The sequence below is a fragment of the Miniopterus schreibersii genome (genome assembly GCF_964146895.1).
Source record: "Miniopterus schreibersii genome assembly, chromosome: 1".
Lineage (NCBI taxonomy): Eukaryota > Metazoa > Chordata > Mammalia > Chiroptera > Miniopteridae > Miniopterus > Miniopterus schreibersii.
The window spans coordinates 192,525,220-192,553,064 of record NC_138101.1 but is presented as its reverse complement, the minus strand read 5'-3'; the positions used below and the strand labels follow the sequence as shown (position 1 = coordinate 192,553,064).

At 45.0% G+C, this 27,845-nt stretch overlaps 1 protein-coding gene and 1 long non-coding RNA gene across 2 annotated transcripts; both read right to left on the bottom strand.

Moving 5' to 3' along the window:
- Nucleotides 1-5,257: 5,257 nt before the first annotated feature.
- On the bottom strand, nucleotides 5,258-13,515 carry CALM1 (calmodulin 1). Its single transcript, XM_081127781.1, has 6 exons — nucleotides 13,236-13,515; nucleotides 10,445-10,475; nucleotides 9,144-9,287; nucleotides 6,900-7,006; nucleotides 6,342-6,477; nucleotides 5,258-6,175 (listed from the first exon to the last, which is right to left on the bottom strand). Exons 1-6 carry the CDS (start codon nucleotides 13,236-13,238, stop codon nucleotides 6,147-6,149), a joined length of 450 nt encoding a protein of 149 aa, XP_080983907.1. The 5' UTR covers nucleotides 13,239-13,515; the 3' UTR covers nucleotides 5,258-6,146.
- Nucleotides 13,516-14,184: 669 nt separating this feature from the next.
- LOC308552547 lies at nucleotides 14,185-24,566 on the bottom strand. The gene is made up of 4 exons (XR_013998127.1): nucleotides 24,326-24,566; nucleotides 22,907-23,132; nucleotides 19,455-19,601; nucleotides 14,185-14,815 (listed from the first exon to the last, which is right to left on the bottom strand). It is a non-coding gene; the product is annotated as an uncharacterized lncRNA (long non-coding RNA).
- Between the last annotated feature and the right edge of the window lie 3,279 nt (nucleotides 24,567-27,845).

The following is a 27,845-nucleotide window of genomic DNA, read 5'->3' as shown; positions in this document are numbered from 1 at the left end:
AACATAAATTAGATAGTGTTAATAGTTACGCAACCTTGTGAATATCAAAAACCATGAATGGTATATCTGGGTGAATTTCATAGTACGTGAATCGTATCAAGAAAAACAGTATAAGGAATAAAAAGACTGTAATACCTATGGGTACATACAATATGTAATTGTATATAATAAGGAATATTATGCTTAATTTTTAGAAACCATACACACACAACCCAATTTGTAAACTATATCTCTGCATCCATATGGTGCAGAAAAATTCTGAAAAGAAATACAAAGTGTTAGCTATATTTTATAGGGTAGTGGGGTGATTTGCTATCACAAATTTTACATAATAAACAGTATTTCTATTAGAATCAGAAAAACTTTTATAAAAATGGGACTGGGCTGCCTGTTGAGGTGACAAGCTTCTTTTCATGATAAATATTTCCATAAGTTTGAGAATCACCAGATGTGAATATTTGCACTAGGAGTTTGACCTATAATGTATGGCCCTGTCCTTTTAACTGAGATATTATAATTTTATAATTACCTTTTCATTTCTTTATTTTAATAATCCATTATCTCAAATCTTGACTCTGGTACAGTCTGTGGGGGGGAAAAAATTCATCTTTTACAGTAACTAAAGAGGAAAAAAAAAAGGGTCACAACTCGAAGGGTATATTAAGACTCAAAAAGGGAAAGGAAATTAGTTTAAAAGCAAAGTGTACATGCTTATAAACAGCCGGAATAAAAAGATCATGTTGCACCGTACAATTTAAGAAATGATCTGACTAGAGGAGAAGACTTGAATTTTCCCTTTCATTTTTGTAACTGTGAAAATAAAACTTTAAAATGTGACATTTTAAATAGCCTCTGAATGTGTAAATACACTCACTCCAAAGGTTGTTGACACACAGGCAGAACATAAGTCTTATGAGGAAAACTGCCACCTTTTTTAAGCCCAAGTTCAGGAACTGGCAGCCACGAGATGGGAAAGCCAGCCAGCTCCGCGGCCTAGTCAGCCTCCGGTGGGTGCTGGAGTGTGAGCAACTCCTCCCTCTCCCTGGCAGAGGGCTGAGGGCAGTGGGAGAGATGCACCAGGCTATAAAAAACTTCTGTTTTATTTCCTTCTAAGGCATCCTGAGTCACTGGGTGCTCCAGCCCCCAGGGCCCAGAGAAGTACAGCTCAAATCGGAAATGTGTGCATGTGTCTTTCCTGAGCCAGAGCTGCTGAAAAGCCAGATGATGTCACTTGAACTGATTCTCTTACAGGCTGAGTTGTAGCTTCCTATTTCCGTCCTGAGAGGACGGTGAAAGTCACTTAATGATCAGTTTCTCTGACCCACGTTCCAATATTACATCAGTCTCAATAGCAAGCTTACCCTCCACTCCACCCCCACAACACAGAGCTGCTGAGACTTTTTTTAAAATCCCACTTGTCATCTCAAAGCATTTGGCACTCCTACACTATTTTGCCTCCCACCCTTTAGGCTGCAGTTTCCATTTAAACACCAAGTGATGCCAACCTGAGTTGGTCAGAATCCTAGAAAGCCACAGGTAGAAGGTGCCTAGTCCAGTAACCTTATTTTACCAAGGCAGGAAACTGAGGCCCAGAGAAGGTGAGAGACCATGGCTACGGAGGGACAGAACCAAAAGAAGCCAGGCTGTCCCCAGTGGCATCCCCATCCTTCTAGTCCCAGATCCTGTATCTGAGAGGGCCTATTTAAACGCTCTCTGGAGATGTGTCTCAAGCTTTGTGGCCAAAGCACGGCTTACCCTGTGATCACTCCCTTTCTTTACAGCCCTCTCCCTGCTTCTGTGCAGAGCGAGAAAGGACACGGGCCAGGTGGCTGGGAAAAGACCCTTCTGGAAACAGGTGGCAGCCAGAAGGCCTTTCCTGTTAGAGGAGCTTGTCTGGGACATCACTGATGAATGGGGAGGTGCCAACTCCACGGTTGTAGAGTTGTAGCCACTCCATTTTCCTCGGCTACCCTGCTCTTGACATGGCAAAGCTACGTGTTTAGGTCATTTAAAATTCCCTTGTTTTTTTGTCAATCATCACCCAAAGATATTTTTCCATTTATTTTCAGAGTACGAGGGAGGAGAGGAGCACACGAGAGAAACATTGATGTGAGATAGATCAACTGGTTGCCTCCCACAAGTGCAGTGACCGAGGCAGGGCTGGAACCTGCAACCCAGGTACATGTCCTTTACCAGGAATCGAACCGGAGACCCTTTGGTGTACGGGCACTCTAACCACTGAGCCACACCAGCCAGGGCCCCATCTTACTCTTAAAAGTGTACTCCTTTCTACAATTCCTGAAGACTTGGATTAACATTGAGGTTAAAGGGAAATCAACCGTTTTATGGTGTACGTGTTCTGCACAAGGCAAGCCTGGATACATAGTAGGCCAAGAGATTGTGTTAAAACGTCGGTTAACATCCAAACTACTTAAAATTAGAATAAGGCTGCACTAGGCTGTGTATTTCTGGGCCCTTGCCTACCAAGCTAGAGCCTAGGTGGAATTACACCCGTGGGCAGGTACATCTTGTTCACTGAGTGAAGGGATTGGAAGCTACGCAAACTAAAAACCTACACAGTTCGCAGTTAGAGATGAAAGGCTGCAGAAATGTTTATTGAATACAGTGCCAGGTTTATAAATAAAACTTATTTACAATTTCCATAGAGTTGGTCCCCCATCAGAGAGGTGGTAAAATCTCCAAACAGTTTATCTTAAGATTTACAGAAACGTTCAAGTACATCTCCTTTGCAAATCGCCACGGTGAAGGGAAACTTCAGTAACAAAAGAACTACCACCATCTTTGCTACAGACGTGTTGAATGAACATTGTAATAGATCTGGAGAAAGAACACGCGCCCCACCCATGCCACTACCTTCTCACTCCAAGGGATACAGACAGCAAAGTGTCTCCTACAGGACAACTTCAAGGGATAAAAAAAGAAAATAGTCATTGTTAGCTGAAGGGATAGATTAAGACACATTCGTGGAATCTAGTCACTGCCGAAAGGATAAATTTAGGATATACAATAAAAGGATTATTTGAGATATACAGTAATTAGTTCGAATATTTAAAATAATTGAATGAACAAAGAGCAGACTGACCAAATTTACATTCTTTGTTTAGGAAGACGTTCCCAGTATGCTGAGAGGCCAATAATATGCTGCTACTCTGACAGGCCACAGCAGTGCAGGGCCTACTGGACAGCCACTCATTACAATATGGTTACAAGTACAGTCAGACATGCATTTATAAAGAGAATATAAAAATATGTACAGTAGCTAATTTTCAATGTGTTTAAGTTGCTGAAAGACACCAATTAAAGTGTGCAAAAATTCATTTGTCAAAAAATCAGAAAAAGCCTTCCTTGGCAACAGTGCATTAAAAGCCCATCTGAAATATCAAGATACATTTGCCTTGCTCAACACCTACCCCAAACAGATGGAGAACGAAACTATGAAAGTGCCAAGTACTCAGCAGTTTTTTATGGCAAGTCTCAGGCTCAAGCGGGATGCCAGTTAAACTAGTCACTTTATATATATAAATATATATATGTATATTTATAGAGCAGTTAGAAGTAGGGGGCAAGAGTTTACAGGAAGGTGCTAACCAACTTAAAAAATACTGCCACAACATCCAGCTATTTCCTCTCTCAAATTCACACAGACTGCGAACACCTAACCCCTGGCTGGTCGTCCCCTCAAATGCCAGAGGAAAAAGGCTCCAGTGGACTCAGCCGCACCTCTGCGCCAAAAACCGCCGCAACACGGCAGTCCCTTGGGGAAGAGCTTCTGGTTCCCACACAGGATCCTGGCCCTATCAGAATCTGGTTTCAAAGGCAGTCTTTTAGGAAAGACCGTGGGACCACTGAAATGGAGTCCACCCAGCTTTTAGAAAAAGACTTGGTTGAAAGGGTAAGATAGAAGACAAAGTTTTCAACAAGTGACCCCCAGCCCTCTTTGAAACTACCCAGAAGTCATCTGCCACAGGCCTGAGACTGTGTCAACAGTCAGGCTATTGGACCTCCCTGCAAGAAACAACCAGGTCAATACTTTATTCAAACCAGGAGCCCTCGGTACTCCTATCTCACCAGAATCCCCAAGGTATTCTTAGGTGATCCTTCCAGAGTCAGGAAAGCATGAAAGCCAAGCCTAGCTCATGACATGAACCTGCCTTTTACCAGAGTCTAAGGACCAGCCGCAGAGGCAGTTGGGCAGGCTCCTCTCCACTGCTCTGACCCACCCCTCTGGCAGGAAATCTAACAAGCTGCAAAATGCCAGAAAGACGGGGAGTAGGAGAGGGAGAAGCCAAAGGGTCTCTATAAATCAGCCCTGAATGCACCCATTTGGCTGCCAAGAGCTTCTCGCTGCCTCGCAAGCAGCCTGCCACTGTTCCCTGGCAAATTAAAACCTCCCACACAAACACTCAAAACCCAAACCTCCTTGCTAATAAGATACAACCAGTTAACACCCTGAAAAATGCACATCCAGCCTTCATTTCAAAGAGTTCTGCAAAATTCAACATGCCTTCAAAGGGGCTTTTTAAGCAGACCAATCCCACTGCAAAGACCAGTACCAGCATCTTCGTTTTGGTTACAGGTTTATAATTAGACACAAGATTCCCTCCTGGGTGGTTTTTTACTTTTAAGCTGAGGGCTACCATTAGTTCTACATGGGGGGAAAAAGCAAAGTCAAGTCAAGTTTTTTAAAAAAGTAAAAGGCGGCTAAGGTGGATATAATCATAACTTAAAAATTGTGAATCAAAAGGTGACTGGTAGTGTCTTTTAGACATGAAGAGACTGGCTTAGAAAAGTGACTACTGCTTCTACCACACACAGCGAGGATTGAATTACAGACACACTAAATCATGTCTCTTGCACAGATGGTCTCAAGTAGTTACATAAAACAGGTAATCAGCAGCACAACTGAGACGAACCCCTAAATACATGCTTGAGAGAAAGTGGTTTTTTTTTCCTTCATTAAGAGCTCCACTGCCTGAATAATCATTAAGTTACCATGATTCACTGTTCCCCCTCCCCCTGGTGAAAACACAATAGACCTACATGTCCATAAACATGATGAAGCAGCCAGTATTTGCTTAGTTTTAGGCAAGGTCTCAGCTCAGAGGTTGGTGCTGGGATGCTGGGAGGGAGGGAGGGAAACCCAATGCTGGGTTGGGGCAGTTAAAGGTGCACTGGCCTCCCCTCCAACTGCCTTGTCCCCGTTTAGATCTCAGCTTTACAACGCATTTAACACCACTTTAAGTTAATGGTCTTTTTATTGGAAAAAAAAATAAAAAGACTAGCATTTACAACTTGGAATGGACATAAATTGTAGTTTCTTGAACAGCAATGTTGATGGTTGTGCTGAAGTCCACAGCCACAGCCTACCTCTGCTGGCTCCAAGTCATGGTTCAGAAGGTTTTAAAAACGGAGAGTCCAAAGATGCTCCCTTGGTAAAAGTTTCGTTTTAAAAATTTGTGTGAATGGTGACAGCCTGACACCCATTTCGCTCTAAGTACAATGCAGACAACGCTAAACCAACCAACACACGTGGGGCATGCCACCAGGATGTGTCACCGTCACCATGGGTCGGGGCACAAGAGGGACCATCCTGTTAGTGGGTCTACGTCTAGACAGTTTATTCTTCAACCATTTTTCTACACACATTCTGAGGTAAACCAATTTTAAATGTCTGCTTTCAGCAAACCAGCTATGACAATTTATACTAACAAACTGAACTAGAACCCATTTGAATAGGTTTTGAATGTTTTTTCATTTTTCGTTTTTAATACAAATGCCTGACTGTGCTCAATTGTCAAGCTGCATGCATGAAAAACTGGCCAGCCCAAACAGTGTCTTAATCATTAGCAAATGGAGCTGCAAGGAGTCCACTGAGTGCTTCCTTATCATTAAGGTAGTACAAGGATTTATATTGTAAAACTGATGTGTAGCTTGATCTTTAGGGGACAGGACCACCAACCAATACATGCAGATTTTTTGTGTGTGTGGACAGAAGGTACTTTTGACATTCAGTTTTGCTATATAGAAACAGAATGAGGAAATGATTTTTTTTTTTTTTTTGCAAGAGGTAAGTAAAAGATTCAATTTGATTCTTCTAGAGGGGGGGGAAGGTTGAAAGTAGGTCTTCATTTTGCAGTCATCATCTGTACGAATTCTGAAAAGACAAATGATCATAACTTTCAGTTATCTTCAAAAGCTTTATGAACACATCTTTACTCTGCATTAAAAAAACCAGTGACTGTCTAGTGAAGCAGTTAACTTGTTTATAGATTCCGAAGGGAAGACCACTGAAAACTAAGCTGAAGAAACGCAGTGTTTACCTTCATAGTTGACTTGTCCGTCTCCGTCAATGTCTGCTTCTCTGATCATTTCATCTACTTCTTCATCTGTTAGTTTTTCCCCTAAGTTTGTCATGACATGACGCAGTTCTGCCGCACTGATGTAACCATTTCCGTCCTGTGAACATTCAGCAATTGTTACTAATGGGGGATGATAGTGGTTTGTGTGGGCAAGTAGGTCTTTTGACCTCTCAAGTTACTGCCAACTCTGCTCTCGTTGACAATTCTCCGATCTCCAGTTCCCACCTCTACCCACTACATACACGCAGTTGGCAAAGGCAGACACACAGGGGCTTTTCAAAAGCTATGAGAAATTGAAAGTAACGATCAAGAAACTAGGTTCAAATTTTCTCAGCTATTTCTTCTGCTTGCTCTTACTCGATAAGGTTACTGCAATAAGTCGGGATACTTGAAAGTGAGATTTCAGAGGCTCGGGCAGTTAGGTAAGTTTTTCTAACTAGGACAGATTGTTGAAGCTTTTAGAAACGATAGCAGAAAAGCAGTACTTAAGTACCGTCTGCAATGCAGACGCAGGATTACCTTGTCAAAGACTCGGAATGCCTCACGGATTTCTTCTTCACTGTCTGTATCTTTCATTTTTCTAGCCATCATAGTCAAAAATTCTGGGAAGTCAATGGTGCCATTGCCTCAAATTAAAAAACAAAAAGCTTACGTAAAATAAGTGCTCCAACAATGCTCCGCTGCAGTAATGATTTTAGAACCACTTTATAGAATGGCAAGCGCTTGCTAGGACAAACGGGTAAATTATTTTATTAGGTTGAACCACTTATAGGTCTAAACTTTTGAAATGCTTCACAGGGCAATTGCACATGAGTCACATAATTCAAACTAATAATCAGTGCCCTGGGTAGCATTTAAGGATGCAAAGGAAAACAGCATATACAGAACCTTTACCACAGAAGGGGGATGTACAATTCAGGACAAAAAAGCTTACAGCACTGCAGGCTGACTCTTTCCACCCCCAAGGGAAGCATTCCAGATTGTCTCCGCCCCGCCCCTCCGCTCCCCTCCAAGCTAGGGCGATCAATGGGATCCAACTCTGCCTTGGCTAGTGATGCTGGTCAAGGCCTAGATTTGGGCCCCCAGAGATGACAAGGATCATGAGGGGAAAACTGACTTTATTATGCCACGGACCATAAAGCTTTAGAAAGTCTTCTCCAGGGGGCATTTCTCAGCCACGTTATGATAAGTCACCTAATCGTTTTCTCCCCACTCAGTATCTTTATTTCCCATTAAGCACAAAACTCAGAAGTGTTTTCACAGCTCAGATCATTAACATTAGAAAACTGTGTCAAAGCAATCTGTCCTATGGCCAGTATTACAAACAACTCCTCTAAAACCAAGAGTTAGGTGAACAGGCCAAAGACAAACCACCTGATTAACAATGTAACTTGAATTAAATGGAAACAAAGTTAAATTAGAAGAAAAAAGCCTTAGGTCAAGTTACTAATTTTCACCAGTACGTTTAAATCAAAACAGTAGTTCAGAGATCCCTTCAAGTTCTTTTGGCCTCCAAAATTTAAAGCATTATTAATATGCACACAAGTCCATATTAATTATTTAGTGTGCTCACAGCCAAGTGGAGATGTATGTCCTTAGGCATCATCATATTTATTCACTGCGAATACTAGATTCTGTCACAAGGACCTAACCCCCCTTGTTCCATACAATCTCAGAGAGCCCAATATACTCTGCTAATCCCGAAGCCCAGTTTCACAGGGTTTACACAAAATAGGAGACACACCCCATGTTCCCAGAAAGCTGATCACTTTAGCAAACTAGAGAGAACTATGTACAATCTCTTTTTCCAAAACAATATTAAGGCTGAAAACAGTCTTTAGAAGTAGTTTGAATGGGCTAAAACCATCGTTAAAGAATTTAACCAAAATCCCTGCTTCTAAATGCATGTTACCAGACAAGTGTAACTCAACTGCATCACCTTTTGAAACTCTACTTTTTTAATGACTACTATCAAGTCCATCATCTAGAAAGTAGTCTAGATCCAAACTGTTTGTTCTTAGGTCACCTTTTAAAAATGTACTATGTTCTACAATGTTACATAGTATATTTACTAGTAATATATATGGTTTCAGGAGGGGGTGAGCTCAAAAACTATTTACTGATGGAAGTGAGCAATAAAAGGTCTACTGTCCACTGTTCTAGAGTCCAGAAGATGACTAATTGGTGACCAACTGCTACAGGGGTTACTGCTTGTTCCTTCCTGCTCCATGCCTCACACATCTCCTCCTGTTAGGTTATGTATATCTATTCCCTACAGTTATCATGTACCCCCACCTCCAAGCCTCACAAGAGCTTCAAAATTCTCCTCAACAAACACATCTACAGCTCACACTGTATCCAATTCTGTGTTAATGTCTAAGAATGCTCTTCACCCACTTCACTTAAGGGTCTTTCTCCTCCTCTTAGAGACAATAAGCTTTTTTAAAAAGGTCTACGGCTATTTTTTACTTCCCCACAGAATTCAGTGCAGACTTACGGGCCAGTTGATAAGAGACTGAGCTGTAGGTCACGGCAGGTAGAAAAGAACAATACAGTGATCTGATCCAGGAAACGTTCTAGTCAGTGAAAGGGGCAAAAGGCAGGCCCATAATCTCCTATTTTAATTGCCAGTGGCCGTAAGGCAACCACAGAAAGGATCTTGGCACATTTATTTTGCTCTGGGGACCTGAAAAGCAATCTCATAACATGTCTGAACTTGAATTACACAACACTGGTACTCATTCATAGTTCTAAAGCTCTTACCGTCAGCATCCACTTCATTGATCATATCCTGCAATTCGGCTTCTGTTGGGTTCTGACCCAGTGACCTCATGACAGTGCCAAGTTCCTTTGTTGTGATGGTGCCATCGCCATCTTTGTCAAATAGGGAGAAAGCTTCCTTGAATTCTAAAAACAAAAGTTTACCTTTTAGAATGAATGTCTTTACCCAACCCAGCCACAATACACACTTCTCTGGGGCTTGCCAAAGCAAGCTGTCCACGGTGTGCAAGCTAACAGAAACTGCCTAGTCTTTATCTACTGAAATAAAGACTACAATAGTCCTGTTGGACTGGCCTACAGCAGTCCATAGAGCAAACACTGCTCCTGTTAACCAGCTCCATAAAACCACAATATTCTCACATTTTTAAAGAAGGCTAAGCTTGGCCCAGCCGGGCGTGGCTCAGCAGTTGAGTGTCGACCTAGGATCCAGGCGATCGGGGTTCCATTACCGGTCAGGGCACATGCCTGGGTTGCAGGCTCGATCCCCAGTCGGGGGCATGCAGGAGGCAGCCGATCAATGACTCTCATCACTGATGTTTCTCTCTCTCCCTCTCCGAAATCAATAAAGATATTTTTTTTTTTTTTAAAAAAAAAGGCTAAGCTTGAACACGTTTAAATTAGTCCTATATGACAAGTGAAGACTGGTCCATGTGTTCCCTTAAGGTCCCTTCCTGTTAAATTTCTATAGCCATAGAACACATCATTTCATAGCAACATGACGGTTACTAAGATGTACATTCCCAGGTAACCAGTGTGTTCTCTCTACATGGCATTCAGAATATTCCAAAGGCGTTCCTGACTTCCTAAGGAGAAACTATCTCAAAAAAGTCCTCCAGGGAACATTAAAATCTGAACACAACTCCCTTCCCAATTATTATAATGGTCCTAATACTTATTTTCACTCATTCCCACAGATTTTAGAGTATCAAACACAGGTTTCACGGCGGATTTCTAAAAGACCTGGGGCATAAAAATTCTGAACTACATTTCTGAGTAGTAAACTCATTGAAGCCTCATTATATGCAAAACCTCGCACACCATGAAAACATAGTTGGCTACTCCAGAGTGTAACAAATGGATATTCTTAGTTCCACTAACTTCCATGTGTCTCCAAAATGCTGGCAAGGAGTAACATCTGACCTAAATATTTCTGCTTTTTTCACTTATACAGATTCTTAGAAAACTGTTCAGATTATAGGGGAGAGGGGACAGAGGAGTCACCAAAACTGACTGGTGCCTAGTTCTGGCCTAGTGGGGACGACTCCCTGAAGTCATCAACTTACCAGCAATCTGCTCTTCAGTCAGCTGATCAGCCTACACAGAGAAAGAAAAGGTCATAATTCAGTCTACAGCACTGAGATCAACACCGTTGCTCCAGTTATACTTTTAATAGTGACCTTTGGTCAATATTTATAATATAACAACTGTTTGAAAACTTTGAGCGCTGTCATTTAACGAAAACAACTAAAATAAAAAACTCTTTATGCTATTTTAAAAATAAAGAATGACAAGGAAGCGACAGCTCCCTCTGGGTTTTCTTTTCTGGGCCTAGGGTTGTGTGCAGTGAGGTCTAACTAGGAAGGGTCAAGTCATGATTTGAAAAATGGCACCTCTAGTGGCAAAGGGTCCCCAGCATAGGCTGCAGCAGCAGACGCTGAGAAAGAAGAGCGCCACCTGCTGCACCAGGACTGCTGCAGTCCCCGCTTCCACCCGAGCAGCCACCGGCCTGACGCTGCTGTCACCGCAGCCAGGATCTTGTCCAGGGGCAGGCTTTTAGCGCACCTTGCGCATTGCTGCGGGCGCTCCAAATCTCCAAACTGGTGTTACATAATGGCACTGGTTGGATTACCAGGCTTTTACATCCATTTTATGAGATATAATTAAGAAGAAAAAAATAAATACACCACAAAGGGTTAGCCTACTAACTTCATTTCCATGTAATAAATGCTTTCAATCGTTTAAATTAGGCAGTTATTTGTTAAAAGTCCACCATTTACAATGGCTAATGCCCTCTGTTAAATTATCCTGACTCAAAAGCCAGGGGGAAAAAATGGAACCTTCTGTAACTGAGCTGTTACAAAACTGCAAATACTAAGCACACCGAAAACTACACAATTATGAGACTATACCTTCTCTTTTTGGGAGAGGAGGAACTTTGCTGGATATTTACCTACCTTCAAAATGACATAAGAGCTGCTCATAATGAACACTTTAAGGGGGTGATAGTGGGCACGGAGATAACTCTCACTGCAATACTGAACCTGTCTCCAGCCAGGGGAATTCGAGATCTCAAGGAGAGCTAATACGTATTTTTATTTTAATGAAGGACACCTAATGAAGCCAGCTACAAAAGAAGTCCTAACAGAAGGCTGACGGTGTTAAGTTTATTCTAACTCTTAAATGAAAACTTTCACAAATAGGAACGGTGTTCCAATATACTGAAAAACTTTTTTTATATTAGAACTGGGTCTTCCTTCCTTTCTACCCTTGTGCCTGTCAAATAGGTTTCCTTTATATCAAAGGAGGGAGACACGATGATTTATGTAACGCCAGCGCTACGTCTGTCTTGTACAACAGGAAGCACTGCCACACCTTGAAAGAGAAGCTGTCACCCTTACCGGGGAGCACAGTCCCACCCCGCGGCAGAACTATCGTGTTAGCGAGGTTATTGGGAGCAGCAGCCTTCCTCGACCAAGAAATATCGCCCAATCGCCCTGGCCTAAGGAACAAGGGTGCTCTGAAACTGCAAGGGGGCCATCTCCCTAGCCAGCCAAGCCAGAAAACGCAGTGGGTGATGTCAGCCTCAGGGAGGAAGGGGGCCGTGGAGAACACACCCAGCAAGGCGCACAGGCGCATCTGGCAATCTAGAAGCTGCAGAGAAAGCGGAAACGTGGAGGGCATCTCCCTGCGGACTGGGAAGTGGCGCGGAGTGCGGAAACGCCGAGCCGGGGGCCGGGCAGGGGAGCGCGCCCCAAGGGCAGGCGAGGTGCAAGGGGGTGGCCCGCGCGGGGGTGGGAGCCGCCCCTCACCAGCCAGGGCGACCTCCCACTCCCAATCCGGGGCCGCGGCGGGCGAGCACAAAGCCCGCCCTGCACCTCCCACCCCCTCCAGCTCCCCCAGGCGGCGAGCCCGCCACGCCGCCTCCTCCCGGAGCAGAAACTTTGCGTCTCTAATGGAAACCGAGCCGCGCGCCAGCTCCCTCCTCCCCCGCCCCCCCCGCCCCCCCCCGCCCCCCCCGCCCCAATTAGCGCCAACCCAGCGCCTCCCGCGGGAAGGGGCCTCCGGGTATACAGCGGCTCCAGCACCCCCGGTCTGCGCCCGGGGGTGAGGGGGCTGCAGGGGTGCGAAACTGGGAGACACGAGTCCCGGCCCCACCGCAGGGCCCCACCCGGGCGCAGGGCGGCCTGCCCGCTGCTTCCGCCCTCCGCCCCCCACCCCTCGCCTTCCTGCCCCCACCCCACCCTTCCCCGGTTCCTTCCTTCCCAGCCCACGCCCGCGCCGCGCCCCCCGGGAGGTAGGAGGGGACGGCGGCTGAGAAACAGTGCCCGGCGGGGTCGGCGGGGAGGGGGGGGCAACACTGACGGCGCCCCCCACGCCGGGCTGGAGCTCTGTGCGCCACCCTCTCGCCCCGGCCCATTCATTCGCCCCGGCCCGCTGGACGGGCAGCCTCCAGCCTGGGGAAGAGGCGGTTGGGTGGAGGGGGCTGGTGCCCCGCACCGCCCGGCTCCCCCGCCCCCCCGGGTCCCGGCCGAGGCGCCGCGCTGCGGACAGCCCGGGTGCGGCGCGCTGGATGCAGTGGTGCGGGGCTGGGGGAGGGGGTGGATGCGGAAGCCCCGGTGCCGCTGCAGCCAGAGCCCCTGGAGGACCAAAATTTAAGCGAGCATCGCTGGCCGAGGAAACCGAGATGCAAATCCGAAATGTATCCTTTTTAACCGCAACTGCTCCGTAATGCCCGGGAAGAAAGGGGAAATCCCACCCAAAAAAAGCAAAAAAGGAAAAAAACTCGAACTAAAAATTTGTAAAGAAACCACGGGCAGGCAGCTGCTACGCCGGCATTTGCCTTCCCCGACCTACCATGGTGCGCAGGAAGGAGAAGGACCGAGGGTGGCCGCACCAGCGCGGGGCTGTGACGGCGGGGTGCCTCCGCTGCTGCTAAGGCGCGCTGTGCGCTGAGCGCTGTGCCGCTGCCGCCGCCGCCCGACTGCGAGTAACGGCGCCGCCGCGAGACTCCCAGCACAAATGCCGAAGCGCGCCCCTGCGCGCCCTGCAATATATACGGCGCCCGGTATCCCTCCGCCGCGGCCGCGGCCGCCTCGCTGCGAGCGGCGGTCTCGCACACGGCGCCGCCGCGAAGGCCGGGCCTCGCCGCGTGGCCCCGCCCCCGGCGCGCCCGGCCTCTCGCCGCCCTCTGCGCGCCCGCCGCCGCGGGCCTCGGCTCCCGGAGACGCGCGGGGCCGCGGGGCGGGCCCGTCCCGGCTGCGGCGGGGACCGAGCGCCTGCCTAGCCCGCACCAGAGGCGGCCCTGGGCTTCAGAAGCCGCCCGCCGCTCACCCCGCCCGAGACCCCCCAGCCGCCCACGCTCCGTCCCCATCTCCTGCCCCGCCGCTGGGGCGCCGGGTCCTGGGGCAGGGGCGGCCGCGGGAAGCTGGGAGCAGGACAGAGGCGTTGACCGCACACCTTCAGCTTCCCGGGGAGAGGGGTCTCGAAGGGGCAGAGCAGTTTATCTCGGGCAAAAAATTTGTTGGACGTTTTCCTTCTCAAAATTTGAAGCAGTATCTGAGACAAATTATATGTGCTCAGTTGCCATATCTACCATGCTCATGTGCTTAGCCACTCTTAATGTTTTTACGTTTCCACTGATTTTTTTTGGATCCCTGAATAATATCTCTCCCCTACTGTTCTGTTCTCTTTTTCTGATGGAAAATACTATTATTCATCCTGACTGCAGTCTCACTAAAACTAACGTACCTGTACATCTTCTATAGACCTTAAAACCCATGCTTTGATTATTTTTCTTAATTTTCCTGATCCTGAGAGGGATCAGCTCTTTATTCATAAATCCAGAGACGCAAACAACGAAAAAATACTTGGAATCCCTCAGAGTACAACTGGAACACACAGCTACTTGATTCTACTGTGGAGCTAAACTATATGTTAACCTACAATCTAGATTATATTCATTTTTAAATAGTATTTTAATCTTTAAATTTACTAATGTTTTCAATTTTTCTGTAAATTAGAAAAAAGGACAATTCCAGCTATTGATTTGAAGCCTCAAACTTGTAAAAAGAAGGAAAAAAAGAAATCTTGTCCAAACGAAAGGAATCGCTGCAGCTTCCCTTCTCCCCAAGGCAGAACACATTGGACCTTTTGTTTACAGGGCCTGGGCAACAGTTGCAGTTACCATTTGCTTACACACAGCAAAGTGTGGACTGACAAGCTCCGCTCCAAAGGGCTTGGCTTGGTTATGTTTGTTTCTGGCTTTGGCAAAATCTGCAGAAAGATGTTTTAAAAGAATGGGAAATGTTCAGGCACATTGCAGATGCCACAGGACTTCTGGGGTAACCTCAGGCAATCATCTGCGGAGCTGTTCTGACTTTTATGTTCCTTCTAGAATGCCGCAGAGAGGGTGAACCTGCTGTTCAGCAGAAAGGCTGGAAAAAGAAAAAAGAAAGGGGAAAAGCCAGTGAACCTTCCCTCTGCAGATTAGAAAGACATTACTTCACAAATCATCATCATCGTCATCACCATTCTGTGCTCACTGAGGGAAACTTGAATGGGAATAAAGTGTATATTTTAATGGGAGAGTTGGAAATAGGGAGAGAGAGGAAAGGGGACTAATACAAAGTCAATTTAAAGGATATTCAATAATCCAGTGCGTTACAGTGTAAATAGCCAAACATCATTGAAACTGCTTCATTCCTAAAGGAGTTTGTATTCTTCTACCAGGTTCCTCACATAGTAGTTAATTAAATACATTTTAAAACATGAAATATATTGTATAAGTAGGAAATAATGGCCTAGAAATGAAATGTATTTAATTATTAAGGATTCATTATCTTACAATATTCTTTCATTCCTTATCATTATTTTGGTTAAATTACTACAGTCTATGGTTTTGAAAACCAGGCATTCTCTAAAACAGTATTTCTCCCTCTGTCATTTAACCTGTTTCACTCAAATAAAATAATTTCCATGACTTTACTTGCTAAAAACAGAATCATTTTACTTATTACAGTAAAATTCATTATTCTGATTCTTCATATTTACCATCTAGAGTTATCTTCTGGTAATTTTTAAATGTATCAAATCACATCTTGGCTTTCAAGTCTATTGGGTTTATAATGAGGTCATACTTTATTCAGTTTTATGGTTAGTTTGCCACACTGAAATATAAGAAGGTCAAGTGACTTGCCCAAGATCTTACCATGAGTCAGGATGGAGCATAAAATAGAGCATGAGCCCTTATTCAGGCCTCTAATCTTAGATATTACTAAAATCAATATTTCACATTTTTTAACATACAATGTGAAGGATTTGCCTACTTCATGAAGCAGATTCTTCTAACAACTTAGATGATCACAGGGTTTTCATTAAAGTCAAATACAGCTGACCCTTGACCAACACAAAGGTCACAGTTTGAACTGCGAGGGTTCAATAAATGCCTATACTGTTGTGAGTCCACTGATGCAGAGGGCTGACTATATGCATTGATCTGCGTCATTTTTATATTGATGACTTGATTTGGGTTTCTGCAGGATGCCCTGGAACCAATCCCCCATGAATACCAAGGGACAACTTAAGTTTTGGGTGCATCAAAAGTTACACTCAGATTTTCAACTCCCCATGAAGCCGGCACCCCTAACCTCCATGTTTATCAAGGGCCAACTGTACAGTAGGCCCCCCTTATCCACACTTTCACTTTCTGAACTTTTAGTTACCCACAGTCTCCTGCAGCCCAAAAATATTAAATGGAAAATTCCAGAAATAAACAATTCATAAGGTTTAAATTGCATGCTGCTTTGAGTAGCATGATGAAATCTTCAGAGTTCCACTTCATCCTGCCTGGGACACGGCTCAGCCCTTTGTCCAGCGTATCTACGCTGTATAAGCTCCCCACCTGTTAGTCACTTAGTGGCTGTCCGGGTTATCAGATAGACTTGCAGTACCACAGTGCTTGTGTTCAAGTAGCCCTTATGTTACTTAACAATGGCCCAAAGAGCAAGAGTAGTGATGCTGGCAATTTGGATGTGCCAAAGAGAAGCTGTCAAGTGCCTCCTTGCCCTGGCTGGTGTGCTCAGCTGGTTGGAGCACTGACCCCTGCACTGAAGGGTCAAGGGTTAAATTCCCAGTCAGGGCACATACCCAGGTTGTGGGTTCGATCCCCAGTTGGGATGGGTGCAAGAGGCAACCAATCAATGTTTCTCTCTCACATCGATTTCTCTCTCTCTCTTTCTCCCTTACTCTCTAATATCAGTAGAAACATATCCTTGGGTGAGGATTAAGAAATAAAAGTTAAATGTGCCTCCTTTAAGTGAAAAGATATATATATATATAGGTGAAAGCATAGTATATATAGGGTTCGGTACTACCTGCAGTTTCATGCACCCACTGGGGGCCTTGGAACATAATGCCCACAGATAAGGGGGGACTACTGTAGCCTCCTATAAGTGAATCAACTTCCTAATTTATGGAGAGATCAGCAATCAAGAAAATAAGCCACATTATTATATATCATAACTTACTGAGAACCAAGTCTATGGAATGTGTCATGATATTGAGAGAAAATGATTATTATTTGTTATTTAAATAAAATAATGTTAAATAGGACAAGAGTAGGAAGAATGTAGCCCCAAACCCGAATCTCAGGTTTGAATATCATTTCTGTTACTAACCAGATCACTAGAGTCCAACAGCACCTTGATAACTGTCCACCATTTGGTACGCCCTACCTCACTAGCCATCTCCAATAGCCAGAACAGATTCTTGCTGCTTATGTGTGGATTTACACTTTATTCAGCGTTATACAGGATTATCATAAAAGCTTTACTATCTTATCAACAACAAAATACCTAATTATTTTTCCATTTAAAATTTTGCTATTATCTTTTTTCCTATTATCATTTATGAATGACTCATAGGTAAATAATACAATGAGAATTCTAACATTAAATTTAAATTTGAATAGATGTTACCATCAGAACAGAACAAGCAAGGGTTAGCCCGTGACTTCATACCAGGAGGAAAACATGATCAACTTTAGCACAGAGGGTGTCTTTAGCATCCCATAGTTTCAAGTGACTCATAACCAGACCGCATGTCCTGCTGTGTGTTCCAGCTCGCAGTGTTCATCAATATATTTAGTTAATGGTCTAAAGTGCAGTCTTTCCAAACAGCACTATTCACCTTGCCTGTGTGCCCGGTTCTCAGGGTCTTTTCTTTAAATACTTCCCTTTGCATAGCAGAGGACACCTCTCGCCCTCCATTCACAGAGCTCGTGCTTGTTTTGCTCGTAGCTGTGGTGATGGATTTGTACTAGTCCCTCTCTGGCCTGGTCCACCCTTGTGACCAAGGTCATGAATATGCAACACAGCAAGGGGTCAGGGACAGAGAACAGAACAAAATAATGGACCATTAATGAGACTGGACCCAGGAGTCGGGCCTCATTAGCTCTGTGCTTTGACCTGCTGAGCTCTTGTCACAAGCAACAAATGGTTAGACAGGCTTAGGGACCAAGTACATGAATTCAGACTTTAAATACCCAATGGGATAAGATCATAGTTTTTGTGCTTTAGTTGTTTACACTAAATTCAAGCTGATTTTATTTTTAAACGCAGCTGACTTACTGAGCAATGTGGTCTCTAAATTATATTATTTTGGAAATTCTTGAATCACCATTTCCCCATTAATCTAAAAATCAAGTGCAAAAGTAATTTAAATCAACATAAAACAGTGACCAGCAACTTCTCATTTCTCATGCACTAGAGTTGGAAACAAACCAAAGAGCAGGCCAGGTCTAAGACATCCAAGCAATAATAGGCATTTAGCAGCTTACAAATGATTTAAAAGCTATTCAGTAGAGGGATACGTGGCCACAGCTGTAAACTGGAATGGCAGGTTTGGGGATGACTTAGTTTGCCTGAAGAGCAGAGCCAGTGACTGGCACCAATTGATACTTTCACTGAGGTCTTGACATGCAGAAAACTGGACCATAATGGTAAATCAGATAAACTGATGTAGATTGTGGATTATACCAAAGAATGGGCCTCACCACTTCCAACAGGGGGAAGGTCTAGTTTGGTGTAACAGTGTGGCTTGGTTTTCAATCACTATGAAAACCTTTGTCCTACCTTCTGGAGCCTTGCTGCCCAATACAGTAGCCACTGGACACTATTTAAATGTGGCTATTTAAATCAAAATTAATTAAAACAAAAAACTTGATTCCTCAGTTTCACTAGCCACATTTCAAGTACTCAGTAGGCCCACATGGCTAGTGGTTACCATATTGGACAGCAAACATTTCCATTGTCACAAAAATTCTATTGGACAGCACTACCATGTTTGCCTGGATCAAGAATCTGGAGGGCCCTAAAAATTTTTAATATCACATCCAGATTCTTTATTCGTCCCAATAAGCTTGTCCTTTTCTGATCCATTCAATACACAGCCACCCAATTAATCACATCACTTCTCTGCTCAAAAACTTTCTTTGGCTCCCCAATGCCCACAGGAGATAAAATGCTCAGTCTTTGTGCCTAGGATTCAAAGCCCTTCAACAGTTTGTTGATCTACTTTTTCAACATTTTTTGTTGTTATTATTCTACAAATATGAACTGTTTCAAATTGGCTTACTCTCTGTGCCCTGAACACATATTGTGCCTTTCCAACTCATAGCCCTTTCCATGCCATTCCCAGCGTCCAGATACCTGTCCATGTCCTCACCGACTTTCTAAATCCTATGGCCCTTCATGCCCTGTTTCAACCCCACATCTTTCAAACATTCCTGATTATCATAGCAGCTTGTGAACGTCTCTCTTGAACTCCTTTCCCTCTCATCCATTTCTGCTTGGTATCTTTCCATGCATCTTACCTCCGAAATCAGGTAGTAGCAGAAGCTACCATTTTATACTCCTTGACCTCAGAATAGTAACTGAGTCAATAAATACCGAAAGATCATTTAATTAGTTAGTGTTGAGCTCAATTCACCCTTGGGACTGGAGAAGATATTAGATGTGAATTTTCCAAAGGAGACAAAAAAAGAAAAGAAAGTCCTTTGCTCTAATGCGGACCTACCTTCTGAAGCCAGTCTCCCTAGACTTGGTGGCAAGCCACGCCTCCTCAGGAACACTCTGACAGTTCCTGCTTGGATCCCTGCTTAGGGTCACATAGGGTCCAGGTTGGTTACCCTCCTTCCACATAAGTGAATCCATTCCCTGCTTCCTGTAATGGAGAAAACATGGCCAAAGGCAAGTTGCACTTGAACAGAAAAACTGGGTCTCTTTTTAAGTCCAATGAAGATGCTTCCTGAGTTTTTTGTTGTTGGTTTTTAATCCCCACCAAGGATTTTTTTTCCATTGCTTTTCAGAGAGAGTGGAAAGGAGAGAGAAACATCGATGTGAGAGAGAATCATGGATTGGTTGCCTCCTGCACCAGGCCCCACCAGGGCTGGGGATCGAGCCTGCAACCAAGGTACATGCCTTGGGCCGGAATCGAACCCAGGACCCTTCAGTCCACAGGCCGATGCCCTAACCACTGAGCCAAACCTGCTAGAGCGCTTCCTGAGTTTCATTCATTCTAAATAAAGACTCTGAGTCCTTGGATAATAAATCAATTCTAGGCATCACAACAGGATGATTGGCTCATTTGCTCACTGAAAATATTTGCCTTCAGGAGAATTTTCAAGCTGTACAACTGAGTATTGGTATGCCCCGTCCTCTTTCCACATTCTCCTCCAAAAGACAAGAGGATATACAGAAATGCTGTCTTATTTCAACGACAGATTTATTTTCATTGTTTTCAAAACAGTTATTCCCAAGGAACCTCTTTGGCAATGTTGTGGAATGTTCTTGGCTGCTTCCTCGGCCACTTAGCCACACAGACTCAGTTATCTCAGTTGTAAAATGGGTATAATAATCATACACCTCAAGGGCTTGTTGTGAGGGTTACATGAGAGGGGGAAAAAGGTTGAACTCGTTTGTAAAGAATAAAGCCCTAGACAAATGTAAGGTGTGGTAGTTTATAATATTTAAAATATCAGTCAGCTCAATTGACAAAAGTCAGATCACCAGTCAGTGCAGAACCAGCCGACGGCTGAGGCAAGGGTCTAATGCCTGAGCAGTGGGAAGACCCAAGGTCTTCCATCATTCGGCACCCCCCAACAGGCTGGTGCCTGGGAACAAGCGTTCTGCAGCCTCATCAGGAATGCTGCCGAGTCATCACCCTCTTCTAGGGCAGCCCAAGAGATCTGTGACACAGAACTGATTTATAGTTTCATGTTTCACTGCTCTAGCTCTTCCCTGCTACCCAAAGCGTCATAGTTGCACCTGTTTCGCACACAGTCTGAAACTTAGGAAATGACCTCAAAACTGAATAGCAGCAAAATACATAAGCCATATTTTACATGGCCTCTTGCCACAGTGATTCTAACAAAGGCATTTCTGATTTTCATATCCTAAAGAAAGCTGGAGAACCCATAGCAGCTATTCAGCCCTTTGTACCTGTGGGAACTTTGAATTTTGTAATACTTTGAGGTTGCAGCATATATCTCAGCCTGTTATTTTATATGGTGATACCATAGGCTCCCACCAAGCCATTGTTATTTTCTAAATGCATTTTGCTTGTGAACATTTGCTAGACAGCCAGCTAGGTTAGGGGGTTAGGTGCTGCTGGAGCCATGGAACGAGGTTTTCTTTTTGTGAAAGAACATCATTTCCAAACAAATCCAGTCCACACCTGTTTAATCAGCTAGAGAAGAGAACCTTTTTTTTTTAGGAACCAGCCTAAAAGTTGCATAATGAGAAATGAAAATATATAACCATGATTATTCTTCATTAGCACTTTGCCATATCCTAAAAAATACTTCAGAATGTTACAAAAGAATTCTGATTCCTTTCATTTGCTTGTTACCCATGTCAAAGCATTAGCTTTGGGGGAGTAAGAAAGAGAAACACTTCTAGAATTAAGAAGACATAAGTAAAGAAACTATGATAAGGCTCAACAACAGGAAAGGGTCAGCAATTTAAATGAAGGTCAAAGATTTTTAAACAACTGTATAGATAAGGCCTAGCACAGACAACAATTCAAGACAGCCAAACCCTGAACAGAGTAACAAAGTCCAAGGCAGCCTTTCAAGATTTTCCACGGTCACTCAGAGGCCTTGTAGATGGTGGCACTCCTCTGCTCCTCTTATTACGATTAATCTTTGATTAAAACGTAATCAAAGGTCAAAGGAAAAAACAGTCTAGCATAATTCTAAAGCCCATTCTGTCCCTAACTAGTCACTTCGCAGAACTTATCTAAAAAATGGACATGGTGGACCAGATGGCCTTTCTCCGGTTCCTCCCAGATTTATGATTTTATGATGCTAAATATTTTGCTTGTGAATTTTGTGAGGAACTTGTACAGAATTCCCTAGTAACTAGGAGACCCCTGGAGATGTGAATATAAATATAGCTATGGTCATAGGAGACTTGACTCACGAGTTACATATTTTTATAAATGGTGAAACTTATGATCATTATAGAATTCCTACTCTGTTGAATGATACTCGATTAAAATACTTAAGACAGACTAGGCCATGCCTACGCAAACTGACTGATTAATCCTGACGTTTATTTCCACAAACTACAAAAAAAGATCAAAAGCTAGGTACAGGACATTATCTCTTTACAAAAGCCAGAAAAGCAACAATAGAAGGGGAAAGTGAGCAATTTTGTTTGAGTCAGATTTTTATGAAATCATTTTCTTCTAAGTCTTTGTATTCTTCAAAGAATGTAATAGATGCATACAAAGGAGAGCCTGGAGATAAGCTCTGCTATTTAGGAAGACATTATTAGTGCCCCATAATGATATTTCCTTAATTTAAAATAAAAAGTGGAGACAATTCAAAGAGAGAGAAAAATTGTGGTGTTAAAAAAAACCACTTCTACATTGTAGACTCTCAATAAGTATTGATTAGAACCCAAAAACCCTTTTACATCCAATTCTTCCACCACTGTCGTAATTATTGTTCATTCATTCCTTCAACAAACCTCTATTGAATTCCTGGAATGTAAAATGAAATTCACTAAGCACTGAGAATATAAGGATGAACCGGATACACCCTGTCCTTAAGGAGTTCACAATTTAGTGAGCTAATTTGCTGGCCACCGAAAAGCAGCAAATTTGGTATGTTCTAGGATTGAAGTAATAAGCCTAGAGGAATATTTTGTGGCACACAGATTCACATTTTAGATAAACCTGGGGCAAACTTTTTAGCAAACCTAACTTCTTTGTAAGTGGGGTCTCTCCCTCGAGAATTATTGTGAAGATTAAAGATGAAAATAAATATAAAGGTGACTTTAAAAGCCTAAAGCACTACAAGCAGAAGCAGGTAAGCCTGAATATAATGACACAATTAAGTTATAGTCCAAATTTTTCACAACAGAATCAAATATTAGAGCTGGAAAAAAATATGGAAGTCATCTAATCCAATCTTCTCATTCTACAGAATAGAAAACTGAGGTTCTGAGTACAAAGGGACTTACCTAAGAATTTCCAATTTGTTAGTGGCAAAGTCAGATCTTTCTTCTCACATCACCATCTGACTTGATACAAAGAAGTTACGATACATGTTTCCTATACCATATACATGGCAAAAGAGATCTGACGTGTTGTTTCTTTGGGCAGGTATTTTTTTATGGTGAGATGCGCACTTGGAAGTTCAGATATTTGCTCATTTGGCAAACATCTTTGGGGATGACTACTAGCCGCCTACAGAAAGAAAACCACAGCTTTTGAACAAGGCTTTGAGTAAAAGTTTAAGCAACAGCAATAAATGGCAACTGGCAACTATGGCCTTAGATCAAAGAACAACCTTTACGTGGGTACAGTGCCCTCACCGCTACTGGTTATAAAAACCTAAGGAAAGGCCATGAACAGCATAATCTTAGAAACAGGATGTGCATCTAGTTCAATCACAAAAAACCATTGGGTTATCCAAGCCCTACTGTGGGAAAATCACAAACAGAGGATGTCAAATGAAATGGCAGTTCTAAGACATCCACAGAATTTAATGTTCTTAGCTAGATTCTTATAGCAAGGCAAATAACCAAGGAACATTTCTTCTCTGCTACTTTGTTCTGTCGGACACGACTGAAAAGCATGTTCAGAGGAAACTATTCCCTTAGCCCCTGCAGTTTCCTTCAGTTACACAATCAAGTTCCCCAAAATGCTTGAGCCACCTCGCAGCTACAATGTGAGCTCCAGAAGCTGGGGTGCTGCTGCAGTAGAAACGCACAGGCTCGTGGGAGACGAGGCAGCCTGGATCCCACGCGCGGGCTGTGCTCCGCTCCGAGACTGCTGTGTGACCCCCCTTCCTGAGGCTCAGACATGTCGCTCGTGCAATCGGGGCTCAGCGACAGCTTCTAGCACGAGACAGATGAGGGTACCCGATCCGGGCCCACCCCTGCAGTCATTTCGCTAAATCTCTATCTAGCAGCGCGTTTTACAGGGAAGTAATAAGGGGCTTTCCACGGGGGGAGGACAAGACCAGCTTCCCCTCCGTCTACCGAGGAGCTAACCAGCAGCTCCCAGGCCCTCCTCCGTCCCGGGGGCCCCCGGCTGGCCTCCTGATGGCACCGGGCAGAAAGCTCCAGCCGGGCGAGGAGATCAGGAAGCCGCGGGGGGGGGGGGCGGGGAGGGGATGGAAACCGGCCCTTCCGAAACCAAAGTGCCCACGAGCGCGCTCCGGGGCGCTAAGGCCTTCGCTCGCTCGTCAACAGGAAGGGTCAGCTCCGCGGCCCTTGGCATCGGGGAGGTTTTCCGAGATAAGGGGAGGTTTTCCTATTTCTCCGGCGGCAACTGCTTTCCTCCAAAAACGTGCCGAAGGAACGGCAGGCAGCGCGGCCTCACTGAGCAAAGGCGGTTTGCGATCGCCCTCGAAGGGCCGCGGCAGGCGAACTTACTATATAGCTTTTAAAACAACTACGGGTCTCGGAGCAGGAGAGGAGGCGCGAACCTCCCGCCCCGGCCTTTCAAGCGCGCGCAGGCGGGCGGGCGGGGCGGGGCGGGGCGCAGGCGAGGGCACTATATCTCCCGGCGGAGGAGCACACGGCGGCGCGCGGCGCGCGCGCGCGCGCGCGCGCACACGCCCCACAGCGCTCCCGGCCGCCGACTGCTTAGCTGGCGCTGCCCAGGCTGCTCTCCCAGTTCAGTCCGACGAGGACGCTCTGATTGGCCAGCGCGCCCCTGCAGTGGTTGGCCGGAAGGAGCTGAGCCGCCTGATTGGCCGCTCCGCACCTGCAATGCGTCAAAGCGCGGCGGGCGTGGAGGGCTCCGCGTGAGTGGTCGTGGCTGGCGGGGCGGCGCGCGAGCCTCTGGCAGGGAGCGGCTCCGCCTGGGGCCGCCATCTTTACTGGTGGCAGTGAGGACTGCCTGAGACGCGGCGGGGCTAACCACCGCGCTCTCTGAGCGGTAGAAAAAGGGCTGTGCGACGGCAGTTCTGGGGGGGCGGGGGGGGGGGGAGGCTTCTTTTCCTTTTTAACTTTGCGGTGGGTGTTTTTGTTTTTGCTCTGGTCCCAGGGATGTGGTGGGGATAGAACTCGAGGGCTGGAGGCTGGGAGCTCAGGGCAGGGCGGCCACCCTGGGAGGAGGAAAGGGGGCAGCGTCTATCTGTCTAACTAGCTTTCGCCGCCGCTTCAATAAAACCGCTTGGTTGGCGTTCTGTCGGCGTGCGCAGGGAGGGCGATTTGATTCCGCTGGGTTTTTAGGAGCAGAAGTGAGCTTGGCTTGCCGGGCATGCGGCCGGAGCCGGAAAGCGGTTCTGGAACGCTCTCCCGGCCCGTCGTGGCTCGGGCTCGCCGCGCGCCGTCCCACCCGCGCAGCGTGCCTTTTTTTGTTGTTTGGAAATGCAAATCACACAGCCGTCTTGGAAACTGTTTATCGCTCCCGAAACAGTGGCCTGCAGGGGCAAAACCGAGCTTGCCTGACAGACGCGCTTACGAGATGTTGGCTGAAAAAAAAGGTTTTGATCATATCAGCTCATCGGCCTGAGGCAACTGTTACGTTTGTGTGCGCATCCGGTTTTCTTTCGTCTCCGATGTCCATCCCCGCAAAAGAGAAAAAACTCCTTTTATCTTTTACTGTACCCCCCAAAAAAGGGGGTCGTGGTTCAGGACTCGCCCGCCCTTCAGGGGGCATGGGCGTAAAGAGTGAAAGAATGTGTTCCCTGGATGAGCTAGTGATGGAGAAACGGACCGTGGTGGCCTTGGTTTGGCAGGAGGCGATGCCCTTGTTGGTTTTATTTGAGCTGCTTAGGTGCAAATTCGGTGGGTTGTGTGGATATCCAAAGGTGAGTTCTGGCGCTGCCTTGGCATGGGTGTTGCCATGGCTACAGGGCGAGGTAGTTGGTGAATTGCGGGCCAATAAACCCAGCAAGGCCAGGCCTCTCCGGTGTTTGAAGCCTTGGTAGTACTTGACAACCCTGGTTTATGCCTCCTGGCTTTCACCATTCCCATCCCCTCCAAGATTCCTGGATTGATCAAAACAGGCGCACATGGGCCTGTTGATTTCCACGTCCACTAATACGGGCTCATTTACTGCCTTGTGCAGATTTCCTGATTAGACGCGGGGTACAAGAATACAGCCTTTGTACCATTTGCCTTCCTTTTTGGTTTGTAAGTTGTTGCTACTCTTACCTAGTCTCACCAATTTAGAATATTTAACTATGACCTTTTATGCCTTTCCCGTAGGTAAACCACCGCTAGCACCCTAAAACTGACACTCCATTTTATTGTGTAGCAGTATAATGACACAGCACTGAATTCATGGACATTGCAAAAGAAAGAAAATTGCAATTTTGCATAATCTCCATATAGCAACAACCACTCGTGCTTCTGTGGAACACAGTAATTCAGTGTTCTTTGGCAGCTGCAGTGCTAGGAGCCAGCCGCTTTGCTTGCTGTGGGAGGTAGAGAGAGCAAAGGACTGCATTTTCCAGAGCCTAGGCTTCTTCCCGTCGCACGGAGTTCTTGTGAAGGTTGCACGAGATGTGAATGTGCCAGCACTGTGTAAATTGTAAAACTATTGACACGATATTTGGTTACTGACGCTTTCATTGAGTGCCCGTAACTGTCTGACTTTGTGAGAGGAAGATTTTCCTTCAAGATTTTCTACTTTGTGGGAAGAACAGATGGACAAACTCAGGTCTAAAATAAACCTTAATTGAAGGCATAATGTTAATATAATCTTATTAGCATATATTTCCAGATTTGGGGGCTCTTAGGGTCTCTAGCTTACCATGGTTTGTCTTGGAATTTCCTGGTTTTAGCACTCAACGGTCCATGTCCTTAGAAAGCCTCTTTGTCTCAGGCAAACCAGGACATTTTGTCAACCTTGGATTGTTCTCAGTGCCACAAGCTGGGACGGTGAACAGAATGGGAATGCTGACTTCAGGTTGGTTAAGGCTGGAAAGAGAATGACCACACGTTCTGGGCAAGAAGATAAGACTGTCCTGTATGCAAGGAATCCATTAAAGAGTTTGTTTGTTTGTTTGTGTTGCTAATCCTCACCCAAGGATATTTTTCCATTGATTTTTAGAGAGACTGGGAGGGAGGAGGAGGTAGAGGAGGAGGAGAGAGGGAGAGGGAGAGAGAGAGAGAGAGAGAGAGAGAGAGGGAGAGAGAGGAGAGAGGAGAGAGAGAGAAAGAAACAGAAATGTCGATGGAAAAGAGACATCGATTGGCTGCCTCCTGCATGTGCCCCAACTGGGGCAGGGACTGAACCTGCAACTCGGGTACATGCCCTTGACCAGGGATCAAATCTGAGACCCCTCGTTCCAGGCCGACCCTCTAACCACTGGGCAAAACCCGCCAGGGCACCATTGAAGAGTTTTGAGAAGAAACTGGCAAAATCAAAGGTAATATAAGAATAATTATGTGGCAGCAAAGTGGGAGGTGAATTTTATATAGAAAGAGAGACTAGATGGGGACACTGATGAAGGCAATAACAATAACAGCTAATATTTATTGAGCACTTACCATGTGTCATACAGTATCTTACAATATCTCACTTATAGCACACAAAAGCCCTATTAGTTCACTCCTTTTCACAAATAAGGAAAGTTAAGCTTAGAGGGAATAAATAACTTACTAGGTTCACCCTTGGAGACAGAGCCGGAAGTTGAATCCATTTACTGTCTGCAGTAGTTGGCCCACAAATTAGCTATAATCTGAACATGTTAGCAGTGGAATTAGAGAAAATCCAGGAAATTATACTCTCTTTAAGTGATAGCATTTTTATACTTTATGTTAGGGGTGAAGAACGAAAACGCCACAAATATCACCATGGTTGGGCCCAATTCCTGGACCACCTTCTCCAATGTTGGTCTTATCTTGTATCTACTACATATTTTTCTCTAGTAAATAAGACACCAGTAAGCAAACAGTTTTACCTCCCTTGATGAAAACTCATAATACTAAAGTGAGG